At 42.9% G+C, this 23532-nt stretch overlaps 1 protein-coding gene across 2 annotated transcripts in view; it reads left to right on the top strand.

Annotated features, from left to right (window-relative positions):
- PHF21B (PHD finger protein 21B) overlaps positions 1 to 23532 on the top strand; it is a 239156-nt gene that overhangs the window by 181008 nt on the left and 34616 nt on the right. For both annotated transcript variants that reach the window (XM_060778145.2, XM_060778146.2), the window contains 2 exons: positions 5557 to 5649; positions 18894 to 19244. In XM_060778145.2, the coding sequence (XP_060634128.2) occupies positions 5557 to 5649; positions 18894 to 19244 (444 nt within the window). The remainder of the gene's footprint in view (positions 1 to 5556; positions 5650 to 18893; positions 19245 to 23532) is intronic.

The raw sequence follows: 23532 nt of genomic DNA, 5'->3' as shown, positions 1-23532 counted from the left end.
CCTGCTCAACCAAAGTTTGTGCCAACCTACAACGTCTTCAGGCGCGACTCCGCCCGCCCCACAGGCCGCTGCTACTCCACTGATGGGTTCGGGCACGGACATGCCCACTCCTGTGGCCCATGATGACGGCGACCCTCCGGACTCTGACTCGGACACTGAGCCGCATGAGGCTCATCAGCCTTTGGGGGGTGAGGACACTGTCTTACCTACTGACTATAATAAATTTGCCGCCTTGGTAGAGCGAATGATTAAAGCTCTGGAGATCCCCGCTCCGAAACCTCCGGAGCATGTGGAAGACCCCATGTTTCCGTCAGAAGAACAAAACGTGGTTGTGTCTTCCACCCTCCCCCTCCTCCCATACTTGCTTAAGTTGGCCAAGATAATTGACATGCCTCCATCATCGGTACCAGCCGTGCCTAGGCGCCTGGACTCGATGTATAAGATAGATATGGCCACCGCCAAATGGGTCATAGCGCCCCCTAAGGCCAACACGGTGGTAGCTGAGGTCTCAAAATCTAAACGATCCAAACCCTCCCAGACTGCCCCCCCTGACAGAGAAGGCAGGAAGTTGGATATGTTGGGAAAAAAGGCCTACCTTTCCGCGGGCCTTTTTACGCGGATGGCCCACTACGCAACCTATATGTCAGGGTACCAGACCCTCCTCTGGAACCGGTTGCTACCCCACATCGAGGTTTTGCCGCCCGATGACCAGCGTTTCCCCAGGGCCCTGCAAACCGAAGCCCTGGCTCTCGCGAAGCTCCAGAAGGACTTCGCAAAGCACATGGCGGAGGCTTCCGGTAACTTATTCGCCACCGCCACATCCATCAGACGGCACGCGTGGCTGCGGGCCGCCAACCTTTCGGAGGAGGGGAAGGCCCTCGCTGAGGACCTTCCCTTCCACGAGGAGGGGTTGTTCAATCCCAACACCGATGACCGCCTCAAACAAAAACAAGATGTGAGGCAGTCCGCATCGAAGTTTGGCTACACATGGCAGCCATACCCCCAACAAAAAGGGAGGTGGCAACCGAGCAGTTCCTCTTACCGGAGACCATTCGGTAGCTCCTATTCTACACCCTTCAGGAGCAGATTCGGGGGCCAGCCTAGGTTCCAAGGGGGGAGACGGACCCCCTACTCCCAAAAACCTAGGGCTCAACCCTTTCAGGGAAAGCCCAAAACCCCTGGCGCCTCAAAGAAGCGCCTTTGACGCCTCTCTACCCACCCCAGGGCCAAACGCAACCCCAGCTGCGTGTCCCATTGTTGCCTCGCAACCTAAGATACCCTTCCCTCTCTGTTTAAATGTTGAGGTTCAGGAGAGTCCAACAGGGCCGTTGCCCTATTTTACTGACCGTCTCTCCAGTTTTTATTCTGAGTGGGAGAAGATTACCTCGGATGCGTGGGTGTTATCTATTGTTTCAAACGGTTATGCTATTGAGTTTGATGATGTCCCCAGAGTTGGTTTGTTCCGAGACACCCCGCTTTCCATGCAACTCATGCAAGAGATTAAGATGCTACTAGACAAGGGGGCTGTTTCCGTGGTTGACCCTGCATCTGCCCCCTTCTGTTTTTATTCTCGTTACTTTCTGGTGAATAAGAAAGGTGGTGGGCTGCGTCCCATCTTGGACTTGCGAGAGCTCAATAAACACATTAAACCGAAAAGGTTTCGTATGGTGACTCTTGCTTCCATAACCCCGCTTCTCCCTAAACGCGCCTGGTTCGCCACCGTCGACCTCAAAGACGCGTATTTCCATATCTCTATCGCCCCACACCACAGAAGGTTCTTATCCTTTAGGGTTAACGGCCAGTCTTATTGTTTTAATGTCCTCCCGTTTGGCCTTTCTACGGCCCCAAGGGTCTTCACCAAATGCATGGCCGTGGTGATGGCCCACCTTAGGACCAGGGGAGTCACGGTCTACCCCTATATTGACGACTGGCTGATTGTGGCAGAGACTTACCTCAAACTCCAAACACACATCTCCATGGTTTTGTCTCTCCTTCAGTCCCTAGGTCTTGTCCTCAATCGGGAGAAGTCCGTCCTGGTGCCGACACAACGGATCCAGTTCATTGGAGTGCTCCTGGACTCCGTCAGCGAGAAGGCCTACCTCCCGAGAGAACGCTTCGCCACCATCAGGGAGCTGATCGAGCAGGTCCTGGCCGAGCCCCACGTGACAGCCAGGCAGTTACAAGTTCTACTCGGCCACATGGCGTCAACTACATCAGCCATCCTGTATGCCAGGCTACGCATGCGGCCGCTGCAATCCTGGTTCCTGTCCATATTCAATCCTTTGTTGGACAGCCCATCAACCAAACTAATAGTCCCCCCCTGGGTTCGCCTTTCGTTCCGGTGCTGGCTGGACCCTGCATGGGCGTGTTCGGGCCTGCCTTTCCACTTCCCCCCGGCCACGAGAGTTGTTACAACGGACTCTTCCCTCACGGGATGGGGAGCACACTCCCAAGGATTAGTGGCTCACGGCGTGTGGTCAGATCTAGAAAAAGAGCTCCACATAAACATCCTAGAGCTCATGGCCGTCGACAGAGCCCTAAAGTCATTCGAAAGGGTGGTCACAGAGCAGGTGGTACAGGTACTTACCGACAACACCACGGTAATGTACTACCTGAACAAACAGGGTGGCACCCACTCCCCAAACCTACTGACGTTATCCACCCAGATATGGGAGTGGTGCATCGACAGGGGGATCCATCTGTTGGCAACGCACGTCCCGGGAGAACAGAACGTGCTAGCGGACTCCCTCAGCCGCAACCCACTTGCGCATCACGAGTGGTCCCTGAACCGGGAAGAAGTCAACAGACTCTTTCGGGCATGGGGGACTCCAGACATCGACCTGTTCGCGTCGAAGCCCAACGCCAAGTGCCCCCTCTTTTGTGCGAGGGCTCACGCTTCTGCGGAAGAGGGATGCCTGGGGGACGCCTTCCTGCACACCTGGACAGGATGGACAACCTACGCCTTCCCCCCCTTCCCTCTGCTGCTACGCACAGTAGCGAAAGTCCAGAGGGACGTCGTTTGCTGCATTCTGATAACACCCTGGTGGCCGAGACAGCCATGGTTCTCCCCGCTCCGCCATCTGGCACGGGGAATCTTCGTGCGGCTCCCCCCCAGACCAGACCTCCTGACATGCCAACAAGATCAAGTACTGTACCCAGAGGTACACAGACTGAGATTGACGGCCTGGCGAATTCTGCCCGTCCCCTGAACTCATTCTCCAATATGCCCCATGCGGTGCTCCGAATCCTTGAGGCGGCCCACAGGCCCTCTACTAAACGTTCATATCTATACAAATGGTCCAAATTCGCATCTTTCTCTAGGGCCCGCGAAATGGACCCTAATACGGCACCCATCTCTGTTATACTGGATTTCCTAGCGTCCCTTTTGGACGCAGGTCTCTCGCACCCCTCTATCAAGTGCTACTTGGCCGCCATCTCCTGGTTCCGTAGGAAGTCGGGTATGCCTTCCTGTTTTGCGGACCCCTTAGTGAAGACCTTTTTGAGAGGGATTTTGAACATCAGACCCCCTACTACCCCCGTAGTCCCCTCGTGGAACCTGGACTTGGTACTTAGGGCGCTAATGAGACCCCCATTTGAGCCGTTGGCGACTGTCAGTTTACCTCATCTATCGTGGAAGACTGCGTTTTTGGTGGCGGTCACATCGGCTCGACGGGCTAGCGAGCTCTGTGCTCTCAGGGCGGACTCACCTTATCTGAAATTTCATAGCGATAAAGTCGTCCTACGGACTGACATAGCCTTCCTTCCTAAAGTATCTACGTCCTTTCACCTTTCCCAGGATTTGATTTTACCCTCCTTTTTCCAAAACCCTACTTCTCCTCTGGAACAGAATCTGCACCTCTTAGACGTTCGCAGGGCACTAGCATTCTACGTGGACAGGACTGCCCCTATTAGGAAGACGTCTAGACTCTTCATTAAATACCGCCCCGATGTCATAGGTGGCCCTGTCTCCTCGCAACGGCTGTCTTCATGGATTGTCTCCACGATTCAATTAGCCTATCGCATGTCTGGCACCCATCTGTCTCCTCCTGTGAGGGGTCATTCGACGAGGTCTGTCTCAACATCTACAGCCCATTGGAGAGGCGTCCCACTGGATGTTGTCTGTCGGGCGGCCTTGTGGTCGTCCCCTCTTTCCTTTGTTACCCACTACAAGATGGATGTCGTGTCTAGAAGGGACGCACAGTTTGGCAGAGCTGTTTTGTTTTCAGCGGTGGCATGACGCCCACCATCCAAGGTCAGGAGCTCGCTAATCTATCATATGTGCGATTCACAGGGACTACGACAGGAAACTATAGGTTGCTCACCTGTAACCATGGTTTCCTGAGTAGTCACCTGTGAATTCGCACATCCCCACCCGTCCTCCCCTCGAGTGTCATGCCCACGTTCTGTCTGTCTATGGCGGAAAAGAACTGACGGCTGGCCCCTCCCACGGGCTACTTATACTCGGGGAGAGGTGGGTGGGGCCAGCTAGGAGTCAAGTGCTTTTTTCTGTTCTAGAAGGTTCCGAAAGCTATTGCGCAAGCGCAGAGAGATATCATATGTGCGAATTCACAGGTGACTACTCAGGAAACCATGGTTACAGGTGAGCAACCTATAGTTTGTATTGCTGTCCAGGTCGAAATCAGTGATGCCTAACAAAAACTATTCCGGCTTTAAATCAAATTTCATGTGTAGATTTTTTTCTGATTCTTTGTGGATTTGATGCCAGAGGGACTTTACTTTCTTGCATCTCCACCACATATGTATGAAGTCTCCTTTTGCTTTCTTGCAAAATATTAATTACTTATAGAGTGGCTAAGTTTTGTGCAGCAGCTATAAAAATAACGAAGCAGTTTGTGGATGATTTTAGCAGATAAAGTTTTGACGTGGTCGTATAGTGGTTAATACTCTGCCTTGGGTTGTTGCATGCTTTCAAGTCATTTCAGATGTAGGCATTTCAGATGTATGGCATTGAAAGGGCATCAGTGAGAAATGGGCAGGTACCCAGAAATTAAAATTAGCGTGAAGTTGTTTATTCCAGCGAGTTACTTATCCAAGTTTGATATTCCCAAATTCAGGAAATCTTTCACCCTGGCCAGATTTAATGTTCTGCCATCAGCACTACTGCAGGCACCCCCTACCACAAGTATACCCATGCAGTTTGGAGGAAGTGGAAACTGCCCGTCTTGTCTTGTTACATTGCCACTTCTACAGGGGCATTCAAGCTGCTCTTATTATCCCTATTGTGCAGAAGATCCCTGGCAGAAGTGATGAATACTATTTAAAATATCTAATAGGCGCTATGTAATCATGGACCATTTTAATAGTTGCTAAATTTTGTGCTGATATAAAATAAAGGGATCAGATTGCAGATGATTTTAGTGAATAATGTTTTAACCTACACATTTTAATATCTATTTTCATGGATTTTAATCAAGTGTCATTTGTAAACCATGCTTCAGACTCCACATGGATTTGTATATAGCATATTTTAGATGTGTTGTGGATATGTTTCAAATCCTGGAAACATGTTCCTTACGTTATTGTTTTTCCTGACAGAATTTGGGAACCATTACTGCCGTGCCGATTAAAGTTCCTCAGGTCAGCTCCTTGCAGAGGCTGGCAGGACAAAGACCAGCAGTGCTACCTCAGGTAAGATTCATTTGCTTAATTTAGCTGGTTTTAGAACGGTATGCTGGCAGTGGGTCCGTAGGTGGCTGTGGAACTCTATTCTTGTTCTGCATGTTCTCCCGCAGTGAGGGCATTGGTTTTCAGGTGAAAGGCAGTCCCGGTTGGGGTTGGCTTGACGTGCCTTCCTCTTGGCACATTTCTCTCTTTTGCCCTCCATTCGTGCCTCTTCAAATTTTACAGCACTGTTGGTCACAGCTGACCTCCAACTGGAGCGCTCAAGGGCCAGGACTTCCCAGTTTTCAGTGTCTATGCCAGAGTTTTTAAGGTTGGCTTTCAGCCCATCTTTAAATCTCTTTTCCTGTCCACCAACATTGTGTTTTCCGTTCTTGAGTTTGGAGTAGAGCAACTGCTTTGGGAGATGGTGGTCGGGCATCCGGACAACGTGGCCGGTCCAGCGGAGTTGATGGCGGAGCACTTTCGCTTCAATGCTGGTGGTCTTTGCTTCTTCCAGCACACTGACATTTGTCTCCTTGTCTTCCCAAGATATTTGCAGGATTTTTCAGAGGCAACACTGATGGAATCGTTCCAGGAGTTGCATGTGATGTCTGTAGATAGTCCACGTCTCGCAGGTGTATAGCAGGGTTGGGAGGACAATAGCTTTATAAACAAGCACCTTCGTATCCCTACGGATATCCTGGTCCTCAAACACTCTGTGCTTCATTTGGGAAAAATGCTGCACTCGCAGAGCTCAGGCAGTGTTGTATTTCAGTGTCAATGTTGACTTTTGTGGAGAGGTGGCTGCCACCTCTCATTTCATGGAGCTAGTGGCTATTGTGAGCTGTACTCCATCCTAACCAGGTCTTTGTGGCAGGGAACCCAAGCACTTCACATAATGTGTTTTGTTGATTTGTTATTAACAACTATGTTTTTTAATGGCTTTTAATCAATTGCCAGTTTATGGTATTTTAATTTTTTTTGTATTTTTTATATATTTAAAGCTCAATTTCTGTTAACTATTGGCCATTTCTTTTGAACCATTTGGGAAAAGCTAACAGATAACCTCCCATCCGTGCCTTTCTACATGATATGATATCTTTGTTACCAAAGCTGAAAATCATTAGGATAAAAATTAGGATCCAGCCATTTAACAGGTCTATAAGATCTATTGTTAAACTACTGTGGGCAAGGAAGACTGCAAACTAAAAATCCATCTCTTCTGCCAGATCTTACCCAGTCAACATTGAACCATGAGTTTGGGATTTGCATTCTATTGCTGCTCTATTTTTTATCTTTCTACCATATGTATTTTATAGTATTGTGTTTTGACTGTGTTGGACCACACCTCAAGCTGTGAGGAGAAGTGGGCAACAAATACCATTTATTATTGTTGTTATTCTTCATGTGGTAGTAAATAGTTACCTTTCAGAAGATTTGAAGGGGAAATAATATACAAATGAGACCGGGGTCATATAAAATGTATGCAAACTGTAGGGAAAAACATACATTATTTCAAACCTTCAGTTAAAATATGTACTTGTATAACAAAAGCTTATTGTGACCCCTGCTCCCCAATTTGGGGGGGGGGGTCGGGGGATACGTTCTTGGCAATTTTTTGGGGGTATTCTTTTATTTTCTCTATGGCCACCGTAATACTAATGAACATCTCCTAAGGTTTGTCTGTAAGCGTCTGAGTAATGTAACATAGCAATTGAATAAAGTTAGAAACACATGGGAATATATGTAATACTGCAAAAGCATTATATTCTTGCTCTTACGTTTGTATATAATGGTAATTAATAGCAAAAGCTTTTTGAGATTGTGAAGCAATTGGGAATTACCCATCTCTCACATTTTTAAAAGAGAAGACGTTTGGAAAAACTGAAATATGCAATTTTATTTGCATATCAAAAGCTAAATTTGTCTTACATCTTTAGAACCAAATACGCCTTCACTTAGAGATTGGACTATTCAGCAATCTATATATTTGTACATACAATTCAATTCTTATTTTGCAGAATATCCTAGTACAATTCATAGAATTTTGAGTGAGTCTTAAAAACAATTCCTTCATTCCAAAAGAGCCTTCCTCTAATTCTTGTTATCCAAGAAATTTTGATGGAGGGGTCCGTCTAGCAGACTAAATCTAAAGTTTTGTTTTCTCAGAAGCAAGAGTATACGGAGACAAAAACGTAGTCATCTGCATCCCTATGTATATCTTTCCTGCAGCAAGATAGTTTGGCCTGGAATACAGAAACTGAAAAGAGTATGCTAAAATCTGATTTCTTGAACGCGTATTAGCTGCTTAAAGGTCATGTGTACATGGCTTCCCTTTCTGCAGCCAAATCGATGGATAAAGGAGGATCACAATCAGGATCAGATTTTTATCTTAGGTTTTGAACATGATGGCATTCCACCCCTCTTCCCACTCACCAAAGCTATTACATGTGTAAATTCTCAGGAAATACATTTATATAAATGAAAATGAAATGGTACCTGTGGTGAAGTGTACATTTTTAACTTGCAGTTATGTATAATTATAGATAGATGTTTTAAAGGGTAAGTATTTAAAGTTGCATAACTAGGGGGTTGGTAACCAACTCAGCTCATGTTGAGTTGGGTTACCATGAAAACAGGGGCAGTGTGAACTGCCACTTGGCAGGGCAGCCATTTTAAAACAGCTAGTCTGTAGTCAGTGAACTACAGGGAAAGTCTGCAGTCTGTGAGCTGCAGGCGTGGCTAGATCTCTAGTACTGAGAGCCAGGAAGGTAATCTGTAGTTTAAAAACTACAAGGAAAGACTTATTCTGTAGTAGTGAGAATCAGGAAGGTTTTTGGCTTTTAGCCTGAATAGTTTAGATAAGTTGAGTTGGCTTATTTATATTAATAAGTAGTGTATGAGAGAAAGGGTGAGAGAAACCCAGTGAGAATCTCTATTGCAACAGAAACATCACAAAGAAAGAATAAGCTTGTAACTGAAGTAATCTATTATGGAAAGAAACACAGTTTGAAGAAAAATAAGTTTGAAACCTGTTTAGTGGAAGGAAGAGTCCTTTCCAGAACTGTTTAAGAAACGTTATAAATGTAACCTATGAAGATATGTGCCTCTAAGAGTTAAGTTACATTGAAACCATCACGCTCCTTCCACATTTCAATAACTGTTTTTTTTCTAAAGCTCGGTCTCTGTTACAATTCCTTTCCAAGTTAAGTCACACTACACAAAGGGAGGAAGACCAAGTCAATATCACTAGCTATTAGCTACGCTATCAAATTAATAAACCCTTACAAAGTGGTGGCTCCTTTACAAACTCTTCAAAATTGGTGGCATCTTCACGAATCATTACAGTACCTGTGTTTACCTAGCTTATATGCCACAGCTTTCACTTAAACATTAATAGAGGTGTAACGTTTCAGCAATAGTAAATTATTCTGTTTTGGTGGGGGGGGGGGAATGAATCATTTTAGAAAAAATAGGAAAATGTAATGTAAGTTTTACAAATTAAAATATTTTTAATGTAGGAACTTTACATTTAGCTATACACATAATAAAAGTGAAAATATGTATGTGTGTGTAGCTGGGGGTATCCACTTACACAGACAAGCTCCTCCTTCCACAAGCAGCTATAGCTCCTACTACTGTGCACCAGAATATAAACTCTTGAGGCTTTTAATATTTTTGCTTTTATGACATCAAAACAAATTAGGCAAAGGCACATGATGTTTGAAAACATTTTATACATGCACTTGAGAAAAGGTGACATCTGTTGCATACTAAGGAAATGGTATTACACTTTCCCTGAAAAAGCAATCCCATGATAATGTCATTATATTCACTTGTGAGGCACTTATCCCATTTCTCTGTCTTAATCCTAGTAATGCTGCCTAGTAATTTGTCTCACACATTTGGCTTCCTTATAAAGTTTAAATATTAGAAGTGATTGTTAGCCTTGTCATCACAAACACCTTAGATTGAGACAGGAAAGCCAGTGCTATTCTTTTAAGACCTGACCATACTCAAGTAACTGTATTTTGCACTAGTTACAGTTTCTGAGTCTTTTTCAAGGACAATTCAATGCAGTATAGTAGAGCAAGTATAGTAGAGCAAGTAGGCAAGATGGATGGATGGCACCCTTGAAGTGACTGGACTGACCTTGAAGGAGCTGGGGGTGGTGACGGCTGACAGGGAGCTCTGGCGTGGGCTGGTCCATGAGGTCACGAAGAGTCAGAGACGACTGAATGAATGAACAACAACAAGAGCAAGTAGAGCTGAGTGTCATCGTCATATTAATGGTGCCCAACCCCAAAACAATTATGAAATTGGGCAATGAAACTGCAACACTATGACAGCTGTTCTGGTTTGGGCAAGTCCTTACATGAGATCACAATAAAAGAACAAACAACCAAAAACAAATACCTGCCAGCTTAATAATAATAATAATAATAATAATAATAATAATCTTTATTTATACCCCGCCACCATCTCCCTCAACAGGGACTCGGAACGACTTACATGAGGCCAAGCCCGAATAACAAATTACAATACAATAAGATACAAATTGCAATAAAATAAACAACATAACATTAAAGTATACAACATAAAAACATATAAACTATATACACAAAACATAAAAAAGCAGTAAACCAAACATAATGACAGTGAGCGGGCCACATGTACATAACATGCTTTAAAAACTCAGGGTGAGATAAAGGGGCAGAACTATTTGTAAGGGAGAACTCATAGAGAGACAGGGAAATAAACAAACCTTCATACAAGGACAAGAATGTTGAGGGAGCAATAGCATAGGATTATGCGACTATTCTCCGAAAGCACAACAGCAGAGCCAGGCCTTGAGGCTCTTTTTAAAGGTTTATAAAGTAGGGGCTTTCCTAATCTCTCTGGGCAATGAGTTCCAGAGTCGGGGGGAGGGGGCACAGAGAAAAAGACTCTCTCCCTTGTACCCACAAGATGAGCCTGAGAAACTGGCAAGGGCGAAAGGAGGGCCTCCCCCAAAGATCGAAGAGTTTGGGCTGGTTCATGGAGAGAGATACAATCACGAAGGTAGGCGGGTTCCAAACCGCTTAGGGCTTTAATTCAACCTGTACCTTGAATTGGGACCGGAAGATGAAAGGTAGCCAATTGAGCTCCTTGAACAGGGGGGTTGACCGCTCCCTGTAAGTCGCCCCTGTTATTAATCTGGCTGCCGACCGTTGGACAAGTTGAAATTTCCAGGCTATCTTCAAGGGTAGCTCCACGTAGAGTGCATTGCAATAATCCAGTCTAGATGTAACTAAGGCATGGACCACCATGGTCAAGTCAGACTTCACGAGGTATGGTCGCAGTTGGCGCACAAGTTTTAATTGTGCGAAGGTTCTCCCAGCCACTGCCGACCCCTGTGCTTCAAGCATCAGCGCTAAGTCCAAGAGAAACCCCAAACTGCGTACCTGTGACTTCAAGGGGAGTGCAACCCTGTCTAGCACAGGTTGCTACCCAATACCCCGGTCAGACAGGCGACTGACCTGGAGGACCTTTGTCTTGTCAGGCTTGATCCTCAGTTTGTTCCTCCTCATCCAGCTTATCACAGCAGCCAGGCACTAATCCAGTATGCTCGGGGCTTCCTTGGAGTCTGGTGGAAATGAGTAGTGGAGTTAGTTGTCATCTGCGTAGAGATGGCACCATACTCCAAAACTCTGAATGACCTCTCCCAGCAGTTTCATTTAGATGTTAAAAAGCATGGGGGGGGGGGGGGAATGGATCCTTGCGGGACCCCACAGTCCAAGCAGGAGTCCTCCAGCTTCACCGACTGGGAACGACCCTCCAGGAAGGACCGGAGCCACATAAGAACTGTGCCCCCGAGTCCCATCCCAGCGAGCCTCCCAGAAGGATACCATGGTCGATGGTATTGAAAGCCGCTGAGATGTCCAAGAGAACCAGCAGGGTTACACTCCCCCTGTCCAGTTCCCTGCGGAGGTCATCCACCAAGGCGACCAAAGCTTAATTAGAAGCCACACTGGAGTAGTGTACCAAAAGGATTCCAATCACTACATCAGTCCCTGAATCAACACTTATGAAAATCCTATTGATCCTGTGGGTCTGTTCCATGAGACTAGAAAGTAGATTTGCCCCCATTGTGCAAGTCTATAACACTATATAACAAAATTTGAAAAAAAGATGTTCCTGGTTTGAAAGTGTTATTTCCTGTGTAATTGTGCAATACTTACTTTGAAAGTAGTTGTTATACTCCAGAAATTTCATTTTTTGTGTGTGTGTGGCTGAGGGTAGTACTATTATTTCCTTCAGTCTAGGTGCTTCATTTGCAATTTTCCTTAATGAATATATGCCGTTTTTAATCTTTGTGTAGACTACTAAAACAAAGATTTCAATTTAATAAACTTTTCCCATATTTTTATGATAGAACCAATTTGGAAATGACACTTATAACCCAGGAACAAAAATTGTGTTACATAATGTAATCAAACCCTCTTTGTGAATATAATTTTAGCGGGGTGTCAGCATTTTTTTGACAAAATATTTTGCATTTAAACAAAAGGTTCTCAATATATAAAGAAAATACAGGGTGATTAATCACGGTGACTAACTTGTATGTATAATGCAGAAACATTTCTTGTGAGGATGCTTTAAAAAAATAAAAATCTTATATGATAAACCCTTAATTATGTGGGAGAGCTTCTTGTTTTATGTTCTATAGAGGGTTCGTTTTCTTTGACCTCTGATGGTAGACAGCAGTTTTAATTATTTTACTAACATGTATCAAGGGTGAAGTTAGTAAGGCAATATCATTTATTATTTGTAAAAATGAAATAACTTGAATATTCAGTATGCTTGAGAACAGGTTAGGGCCAGATCATACAAAGCGGGATATGCAATTGTGCTGTGTTATCACAAGGGGGCACAAATGATCTAATATTGACTTAACCTAGCCCTTGCTGTGAAAAAGAGAACACATAACGCAATGTTATAATAGCAGGAGATTTGGTTTATCTATAAATTATGCATTGGCAATGCAAAGCATTAAAACACACTGTGGCAAAATATCTTTAAGTCAAACCTAACTGCAGCACTTATCTTGTTTTGCTATAAATACACAGTAATGCAGAATGAATTGTTTATTGTCACTAATGGAATGTTTAATTCATATTATCCTTCACTGAGGCAAGGAAGTCAAAGGTTAAGGTTACCACGCTGATCATTGAGGGTGGGAGTTGTTTGTTAGTGCATTTCTGATATGTCACATTTGAATTGCACATTGCCTTTGCCTGGTTTGCAACTTTTGCTGCTTTCAGTTATTGCTATTATTATCTCTGCAGTGAAAGACTTTTACCCCCGAAAAGGCAGGTTGTAACCCACAGGGAGCAAGGAGGGCTGGTAACACCTAGTAGACAAAGCCTTGGGGTGTTGAAAAAGATGGTTTTATTCTTATAATTAGTCCAGTGCATTTTGGCCTAGTAATATTTAATAGCCTTCTTTGGGGACTTTTAAAGGATGAAAGAAAGAAAAAAGACAATACAAAACACACAAAAATACCACAAGGGACATGATACAATTTACAGTACTAACTGTGTATGTAAAATTTTCAATTTGTAAAATACCAAATAAATGTATAGGGTAAAAGGTAAAGGTTTTCCTCTGACATTAAGTCCAGTCGTGTCCAACTCTGGGGTTGTTGCTCATCTCCATTTCGAAGCCGAAGAGCCGGCGTTGTCCATAGACACCTCCAAGGTCATGTGGCCGGCATGACTGCATGGAGTGCCGTTAAATAAATAAATGTATATAAATACAAATTCCCTTCCAAGGGGTAGATTTCTCTCACTTCCTGTTGTCTCACCCCCTTTCTTAACTATGAGTCATTTGTAAGTCAGATGTTTGTAATACAGTTTTGATACTTCTTTCCTAACAGCAATGTTCCAAAAATTGATACCATTAGATTAATAGTATCAAACTGCCCTTTATTTATAAAACTGACTCACTAATAAGTCTTTCAAATCCTCCTGATGTCCTGTCTAACCTAGGAATACATAGTTAATAAATTTATACCAACTTCCTATATTATTTTTATATTGATAAGGACCACTCTGTTGAAAAATTGGTATGATAAAGACCCCCCTTGGCACCCAAGAAAATAGATATAATGCTTTGCCTCCTACTTCTTGAACTATCAGTTGCCAGGTACAAGCCTTGAAGCACTCTTTTTGGAATTCCTGCATGGGGTTTTAAAGTTGAGTTGCAAATAATATTTTGTATTCTTGTAAGTTTAATTAGGTTAACAGGCGTGTGTGTTTGTATGCACTCTTTTATCTTTTAATGGTCCCCAAAGAAAACCATTAAGGCTCTGAGTCGCCTTCGGGCTGATATGGGCGGGGTATAAATAATGCAAATAAATAAATAAATAAATATGCAGAACATATCATGCGATGTGCGGGGCTTGACGAATGCAAGGTTGGGGTGAAAATTGCTGGAAGAAACATTAACAACCTTAGATATGCAGATGATACCATTTTGATGGCCGTAAGCGAGGAGGAGCTGAGGAGCCTTCTAATCAAGGTGAAAGAAGAAAGTGCAAAAGCTGGGTTCCAGTTAAGCATAAAAAACCAAGATTCTGGCAACCAGACTGATTGATAACTGGCAAAGAGAGGGAGAAAATGTGGAGGCAGTGGCAGACTTTGTATTTCTAGGTGCAAAGATTCCTGCAGATGCAGACTGTGGCCAGGAAATCAGAAGACGTTTACTTCTTGGGAGGAGAGCAATGTCCAATCTTGATAAAATAGTAAAGAATAGAGACATCACACTGGCAACGAAGATCCGCATAGTCAAAGCAATGATATTCCCCATAGTAACCTATGGATGTGAGAGCTGGACCATAAGGAAGACTGAGTGAAGGAAGATAGAAGCTTTTGAACTGTGGTGTTGGAAGAAAATTCTGAGAGTGCCTTGGACTGCGAGAAGATCCAACCAGTTCATACTTCAGGAAATAAAGCCCGACTGCTCATTGGAGGGAAGGATAGTAGAGGCAAAGAATGAGGACTTCGGTCACATCATGAGAAGACAGGAAAGTTTGGAGAAGACAATGATGCTTGGGAAAATGGAGGGAAAAAGGAAGAGGGACCGGCCAAGGGCAAGATGGATGGATGGTATCATTGAAGTGACTGACTTGACTTTGAAGGAGCTGGGCGTGGTGACGGCCGACAGGGAGCTCTGATGTGGGCTGGTCCACAAGGTCACGAAGAGTCGGAAGCGACCAAATGAATAAACAACACATTTCTTTGCTGAAAGATATTGAAGTAATTGTAAATATCAAATAATCTTTTTCATTACCCTGAGATCTTGGCTCTTTTCTATATCCTGTAAGGAACAACATCACAGTTGTGCTGGTATGGCTGTACCAGGAGCTCCAACTTTATTTGCGTTGTATTAAATGTTTGCTTGCAGTCCAAGGTTTCAGAAAGGTGGCTTCCTTTGGTTGCAGTCGTAGGGCAAGTCACCTGTCCATCATCGTTAAGTTTTGGTTCCGCCCCTTGTTCAGGGCAATTGGGAAGGGAAGGGAGCCATTTTTAGTTAGTCTCAGTAAGGAAAGCTAATTTAGAGGACATGTACAAGCTTCTCCTGTACAAAAGCTTCAACCCTTAAGACTGTCCGGGGGAGAACAGTCTTAAGAGCATCCAAAGATTTCCAGGAAAGCAGTCCTAAAGCTTTGAGGAATTTCGGAGGGTAAAAAGTTGGAAGACCAAAGAACTCCAGCTGGAGAATCTACTGGCCTTACTGGTAGGTCCACTCGGTGCTTGAGATGCAGTTCGACCCGGTAGCGGAGCCCACATCAGTAAGGCTTAGATTACAGTCAGCCTGGGAGAAGTTAAAAAGGGATTTTCCTTAAAGTAAAGAAACAGTTATTGAAGACAATTGCCTGTCCCTTGTGGACATGGTTAGGAAGCCACCAGTTGCATAAAGGCCTGGAAGCATTTGTTTAACTTTATTGAAGACAAGAGAAGTTTCTCTTCGATTGTTCATTAATAAAGGACTTTGTTATACTTCTCAAGCCATCTAAAGACCATTTGTAGTGGAAAATCCTTGAGAACTTCTCTTTGGGGGGCCCTGGCTTCCCACTGGGCTCAAGTTGCACGTCCTATTTTAAAGGCAATTCTTTACAGGCCCAGCATGTGACAAAACAACAGTATATAAAAAGTTAATAGTGGAAGAAGTTGCTGAGAGAGGGAAAGGTCTTAGCAAAGAGGACAAATGCCAGTAAATGCAGTCACCATTACCGAGGTTGATTACTGCAGTTGAAAGTAAGGATTAAGGGATTTGACCAAAGCTGCTGAGAAAATTAGTATTGCAGTGGGATCAGGAGGATTGAAGAGGTGGTCCTTCATATAGAGGAGTCCAGAGAGGTTTTCCTGGTCTTAATTGAGACAGCAGAAGATGAAGTAAGTTTGTGAAAATTAGCAGAATCATTTAAATGAGAGGATAGCAAGATTGGAAGAATCAAAATTGTGGTTAGGAAAATTTCTGGAAATAAGGTGAGAAAGATTTAGACTTGGCAGACCTGTGAAGAGGATATTGAAGGTAAAGATAACTCAACCTGCAGAAATTATTCAGGGAAATGGCAGGGGGTCTGCTGGAATTGCCTCCCCGCAATTGTGTTTTGGGCCCCAGGAAAATGCCACCAAACCACATGTGGTCCATATGTGTGCCGGACTGCAAGAAACCTTTGTTTTACTTGCTTTATTCAGGCTTCAACATTTGAAACTTGTTTGTGCTGTTTTCGGTACTGTATCTGGCTGGGAAATGACAGGGTGGAATGCTTCCACTACAAAGAAGAGAAGGGTGAAAAGTGACAAGTACATATGTGGCAACTTGAATGGTAGAAACAGAAGTTGAGTTAACTTTGCTGCATATTAAATTATTTATGCTTAATCTTGAAGCAGTGCTTAATAAAGTGTTAACTTAGAGCCATGTTGACAGGAGATCTTTAATTACACCGATACGACAGTATCATATCATCTGAACACAAATCTTCAGGGATTTTCATTTTAATGTCTCATTTCTTCAATGTATGTTGTAGTTTGCTGCACGGAATTGAATTTGAAATTTAGCACCCAGTTCCTGAATTTCAAAGCAATGTTCACTTTGGTGCATAATATTATCTATTCAGACATGAGTCTGGACCACTTGATCTCATCTAATCTGAAGTCACCGTGGATCAGGAAGAGTTTTAATATTGATACTTCAGTATGCCTCATTTAAAAAAAAAAATTGACTTGCGTTGATCAGTGTTGCCATCTCATTCTGTTTATGGGCCAATTAAGTAGAATGTTATCCTGTATTGTATTCTAAGTTTTGCATCTCCAATTGTATGTGTTTGTGTCAGAATCTCCCATTATGTCTGTGTGTGTTTCTTTGTGTGTCATACTCCCAGGCAGATGTGTAGAGCTGTGAAATTGATTTGACATTTTCTTTATTATTATTATTTCTGGTATTTCTACCTCGTCTCTTCTCTACCCCCGAAGGAGGACTCAGGATGGCTCACATTTGGCAACGATTTGATGCCGCTACATATAAACAATTACAATAACACCATAATAATTAAAATACATAAACATTAATTAAAACTATATGGCCATGTTCTAAAGGCGTTTCACCTGCATCTATGGCAAGCATCCTCAGAGTTAGTGAGGTTTGTTGGATCTAGGAAAAAGGGTTTATATATCTGTGGATTTATTTTTTTTGTCGTGTCAGGAGCAACTGCTCCTGTTGTGAGAGAATTGGCCGTCTGCAAGGACGTTGCCCAGGGGACACCTGGATGATTTTTGATGTTTTATCATCCTTGTGGGAGGCTTCTCTCATGTCCCCGCATGAGGAACTGGAGCTAATAGAGAGAGCTCATCCATCTCTCCCCGGATTCGAACCTGCGACCTGTTGGTCTTCAGTCCTGCCAGCACAGTGCTTTAACCCACTGCGCCACCGGGGGCTCCATCTGTGGAATGACCAGGGTGGGACAAAGGACTCTTGTCTTCTGGAGCTAGGTGTGAATGTTTCAACTGAACACCTTGATTAGCATTTGATTGCCTGGCAGTGCCTGGAGCAATCTTTTGTTGAGAGGTAATTAGATGTCCTTGTTTGTTTCCTCTCTGTTGTTGTGCTGTTCTAATTTTAGAGTTTTTTAATACTCTAAAATTAGATTCCGGCCATGAAAGCCTTCGACAATACATTAATTAAAACAGTAAATAAAGCATTAATTAAAACAATAAACAGTATCATCAGCTGTAACGCCTTTCCAGTCAATTTCCACCTAAAGTGCTAAATTATGTCTGTTGTCCAAAAGCCTGGTCCCAAAACCACGATTTCAATTTCTTCCTGAAAGCCAGGAGGGATGAAGCCAATTTTATCTCATTTGGAAGCATGTTCCATAGGGGGGGCGGGGGCATAGCTGAGAAGGCCCTGTCTCTCATCCCCGCCAAATGCATTTGCGATGTTGGCGGGAGCAAGAGCAGGGCCTCCCCGAATGATCTTAATTTGCAAGGTGGGACGTAGAGGCAGATGCATTTGGACAAGTAAGAACCGTATAGAGCTTTATAGATCAAAACCAGCACTTTGAATTGAGCTCAGAAGTGGACCGGCAGCCAGTGGAGCTGACATAACAGGGGGGTGGTATGCTCTCTGTATGTCGCTCCAGTTAGTAATCTGGCTGCCGCCCGTTGGACTAGTTGGGGTTTCCGAACTGTCTTCAAAGGCAGCCCCACGTAGAGTGCGTTGCAGTAATCTATTCGGGATATAACCAGAGTGTGGACAACCATAGCCAAATCAGACTTCCCAAGGTACAGGCACAGGTGGTGCACAAGACATGTATCGTTGCAGCTTGGAAGGGATAATTTATCTACTCATAGAACTACAGAAATTGGGTAAAGAGATTCCAGGTAATTCATTGACCAGACACATACTACACTATTTTCAATAAGGTTGGTGCATCACATGTCTATGTCCTGCTAGCATCTCTTGTCAGTGTTTCTCCTCCCCACTCCTCCTCCTAATGCCAAAATAGGTTTCAAGGTGACCCTAAGTCTAAAGTTTAGGGAGGGGGCCAGATCAATGTCCTTGGAGGGTCACATCCCAACCTTAATTTGGCGACCCCTGGTTTAGTGTGTTGAAATATCTCCAATACTTAGTCCAGGACTAGTCACAGCCCTTTTTGTCGAGCTGCATTTGCATTGCTTTTATTCAGACTGATGTTGACTAATGCAATTTTCTCATCCCTGCAGGTTAGGCCAAAGACCCTGATTCCAGAGAGCCTCCCAATTTCTCCGTGCAGAGACCAACCTTCCAAACAACCCCCGACATTCCAAAAGGCAACTGTAGTCAGCATCAAAAACCCTACTCCCGCCCTTCCTACTGCCAATAATACCGTTAGCCATGTACAGCCTCCTAGCAGTCAGTCGCAAAGTATCGCTGAGCCGACAGCTCTTTCCTCACCCCTGAGCAGTGCTGGTGTGGCCTATGCCATCATCTCTACAGCACCCAGCAATGCAGCTCCCATCAGCAACAGTGCTGCTGTCTCCGTGGTCAATGACAGCATTAAAGTCCAGCCACTCCTCATCAGTGCTGACAGCAAGGTAGGTTTTATTTTTTAACTTGAGTTCTTGCTGCAGTTTTAGTATGGAAACCATCTTGAGTTGTGCTTTCAAAACTCTTTGGATTTTTATTCTTCAGTAAAAATTCTTCTTGTAAAATTGTGCAAAAAACAATGGGATATGGGTGGGTGGCCAACTGCAAACTGTGGTGTATAGTTTTCAAGCAGGTGTCATCGGTGTAACCTAGTACTCTTACAAGTGATTTCATGTCACTTGGTTTCATTTTTGGCCTATTTATTTATTTATTTACTTATTTATTTATGACATTTATATGCCACCCTTCTCACCCCGAAGGGGACTGAGAGTGGCTTACAATACAATATATTATATTATTAGCATAGTACAATATCAGTATTATGTATTATTATATTGGACTATACCATTATATTTTAATATTATTAGTAATATTACATGTAATATAAAATATTTAATTATAATATCATATTAGTAGTATTATATATATTATATATAATATTAAATATAAATATTATATGTATATACAATATATTATATTATATTTTACTATATTATATTATATTATATTATATTATATTATATTATATTATATTATTAACATAGCACAGGGGACAAGATGGAACTGTTCCCTCTCTTCATTCTGGCCAGTATTTTAGGGATTTTATAAATAATGTTTGAGTTGAGGCAAAATTATATCAGCTTTGACCCATTTTGGTTGGCTTGGTGTGTAAATTCACCAAAATATAAATTTGAGGGGTCATACATTTGTGGGGGTATTTTAGGACTGCCAGATGGGGCTACATGATGTTATAGATGTTACTTTGCCCATGCCTATATTATTGAGAAGGAATTCTATTTTGTGGGACCAACCCTGTTTCACAGTGTGTTCTCTCTGAAATGTTTGTGAATTGGTGGCAATAAAAATATCTGATGGCATCAATGGAAACCCTGCAGGCAAACTCATTAATTCTCATTTGCATATGGAATTCAAGGTCCTCTGTGGCTGTTTCAGACATTTTTGTCTTATAAGAATTTCCCACCAGAGTCTAAACTGTAGTCATAGTCATCTTGCTCCTTTGCCAGCCTTTTCAGCATTTCATAATAATAATAATAAATAATAACACTTTATTTATATTCCGCCCTTCTCACCCTGAAGGGGACTCAGGACGGATCACAGCACATATACATCGCAAACATTCAATGCTGCTTTGTATAGACAATGCACAGACAGACAGAACAGAAGGAGGTGGTTTGTTTCAGCTGGTTTTGGTGCCATGGAAGGATGGGCTTGAATCCAGGGGGTGCTGTTGCTTTATCCTGATTAATGAAGAGTCGTCAGGATTTCCTCCTTCCTTTTGGTCGCCCAGCATTTTCTTTATGGCATCGTAAAATACCTCCCCTGCTTTTAGCGGTACCTAATTTCTCTAATCACAGCTAAAGCTGTTTCCGAATTGCTTAGGTAAACAATGAGCTAGGCTAACAGTTGGCAGCTCATGCCAGCTCGGGGCTTCGAACTTGCAACCTTTAGGTTGATATATCTTATAATTGCTGATGATTTACCAGCTGTGCCTGCTTTTCTTAACTAGCAGAAATATACGTTCTGTTATGACCACAATGTTTTCTTCAGAAGAGCCATATCCCTCTGCCTTCACATCAGCTCAAGCTATCCTTTCCAAGTTTGTTTTAGTCTGCCTCATCTCTTTTTTAATCTGATTGTTTTGGGCTCCCTGTAATACAGTATTCTTTCCCCAGGGTTCATCTCGATCCATTGTGAGGTTCTAATCCCAGCCATTCTTTCCATGTATTTAGGGTGGACTGTAAAATATTGAGTTATTCTCAGTGTTTACAGTCAGTTCTAGCACACTAGCTAAGTCGGTCAGTGTTTAGATGCCTCACTACAGAAAGCACACTAAACTCTGGATCCTTTGTGGAATAAATTGCATGCAGTAAGTGCCCTGTTTTACCTATATTTTGTTTAGAAACAGAGCTTCTAACATAATCCATAAAGAGGCAAATTTAAATCAATAAGCTATTTAATGCTGTGTAGTGGCTTCTTCAGCTTTGCGGTTCTTAACGCTGAGTCCAGTAAAAGTTAAACACATACAATAATATTGACTGTAAAACACAGGTACAAAAAAAAACAGTTTAAAGATATCAGTGCAATGAATCTGAGACACCCCTTGCCTCTCTGCATGACATATACCAATATGTCTGGCTGACAAAATTTCCATCCTCAGAAATAGTCCTCCTAATCAAATCTCATGCCTTTCTCAGAAAGGTTCATAGGGGAGAAGATGCTTAATGTAGATAACCATTTATAGACCAGTAAATTGCTAATTTTATTGTATTGTTTATAAATACTATTTGTGTACATAAAAAGCTGTTGTTTCCATATTTAGTATAGCTTTGGGGCATGTAGCTGTTTCTTTCAAACAGTAAAACAACTTATGTAATACTCGCTTATGAATTGGACTGGGATTCTGAGCATATGCAAAACATTTTTATGCACAAGCGAATCACAGAATCTTCTCTGATTCTCCATATCCTATCAAGAAATTAATATGCAGGAAGCACATGTTTTACTTACATAATTTAATTGGGGGGGGGGGAGGTCTAGTTCTGTGTAGATTTTTTAGAAAGAAAAACACAAGACATGAAGACATGATTTAAATTAGTTGTGTCACTTGTCTCCAAATTCCAACCTTACCAAATCTCTCAAAAGTGCATGGATTACTGTTCTGTCGCGCGCTGGGCCTGTAAAGAATTTCCTTTAGAACAGGACGTGCAACCTTTGCCCAGCGGGAAGCCAGGGGGCCCAAGGAGAAGTTCTCAGAGGTTTTCCACCACAAATGATCTTTAGATGGCTTGTGAAGTATAACAAAGTTCTTTATTAATGAACAATCAAACAGAAACTTCTCTTGTCTTCAATAAAGCTAAACAAATGCTTCCAGGCTTTATGCAACTGGTGACTTGCCCACGAAGGACAGGAAACTGTCTTCAATAAATTCTTCTTTAGTTTAAATGGAAAATCTCCTTTTTAACTTCTCCCAGGCTGACTGTAATCTAACCCTTCCTGATGTGGGCTCCGCTACCGGGTCGAACTGCGTCTCGAAGCACCGAGTGGACCTACCAGTAAAGGCTTAGATATTATCCAGCTGGAGTTCTTTGGTCTTTAGGGCTGTTTTCCTGGAAATCTTTGGAGACTCTTAAGACTGTTTCCCCCCGGAAAGTCTTAAGGGTTGAAGCTTTTGTACAGGGGAAGCTTGCACACATCCTGTACATTAGCTTTCCTTGCTGAGACTGACTAAAAATGGCTCCCTTCCCTTCCCAATTGCCCTGAGCAAGGGGCGGAACCAAAACTTAACGACGATGGACAGGTGACTTGCGCTATGACTGCAACCAAAGGAAGCCACCTTATCTGCAGAGTCCCTGAAACCTAGGACTGCAAACAAACATTTAATACAAAGCAAATAAATTTGGAGCTCCTGGTACAGCCGCACCAGCACAATTACATAAAAAGTGGAATAATTTAAAGCAGGGGGGGGGGAGGGAGAACCCAAGAGATAAGGAAATGGGGCAAGGAAAACTTTCCATTTCATTATCAAAGTGTCTAACCCAGGGGTCCTCAAACTAAGCTCCGAGAGCCAGATGCGGCCCTCCAAGGTCATTTACCCGGCCCTCACTCAACAACAATTCTATCTCATCAGCCAAAAGCAGGCCCACACTTCCCATTGAAATACTAATCAGTTTATATTTGTTAACATTGTTCATCATTTTAATTATTGTATTGTTTTTAAGTCTTTTTTGAACTACAAATAAGATATGTGCAGTGTGCATAGGAATTCATTCATGCTTTTTTGAAATTATAATCCGGCCCTCCAACAGTTTGAGGGACTGTGACCTGGCCCTCTGTTTAAAAAGTTTGAGGACCCCTGGTCTAACCTGAGATGCGCAATAATACACTGAGCAAAAAAAAATTGATTGCAAATTAATTCATTAGAGCAAACCCAATAATAATATACAAGGTTGTATAGTATACAAAAATATACAATAGAATCCAGATTTTTTAAAAAATAAGAAATTATATACAAGGGGAACTGAGGAGTCATAATGCACTTCTCACCACCACAAAAGACATGGAGGCCAAGGAAAGTCAGGTACATCATGCCACTTAAGGGCTTTCTGTCAGGGGCTGTGGTTGCTTGAGGATGTAGAAAACACATCACCACCCATTCCAATCCAACCGAAGTCTCACTGTTTCTTCTTTTCTGATCTTCACTTGCTCCCTAGAAGA

This window comes from Anolis sagrei, chromosome 5 (assembly GCF_037176765.1).
Source record: "Anolis sagrei isolate rAnoSag1 chromosome 5, rAnoSag1.mat, whole genome shotgun sequence".
Lineage (NCBI taxonomy): Eukaryota > Metazoa > Chordata > Lepidosauria > Squamata > Dactyloidae > Anolis > Anolis sagrei.
This window is presented reverse-complemented; position numbering and strand designations above follow the sequence as displayed.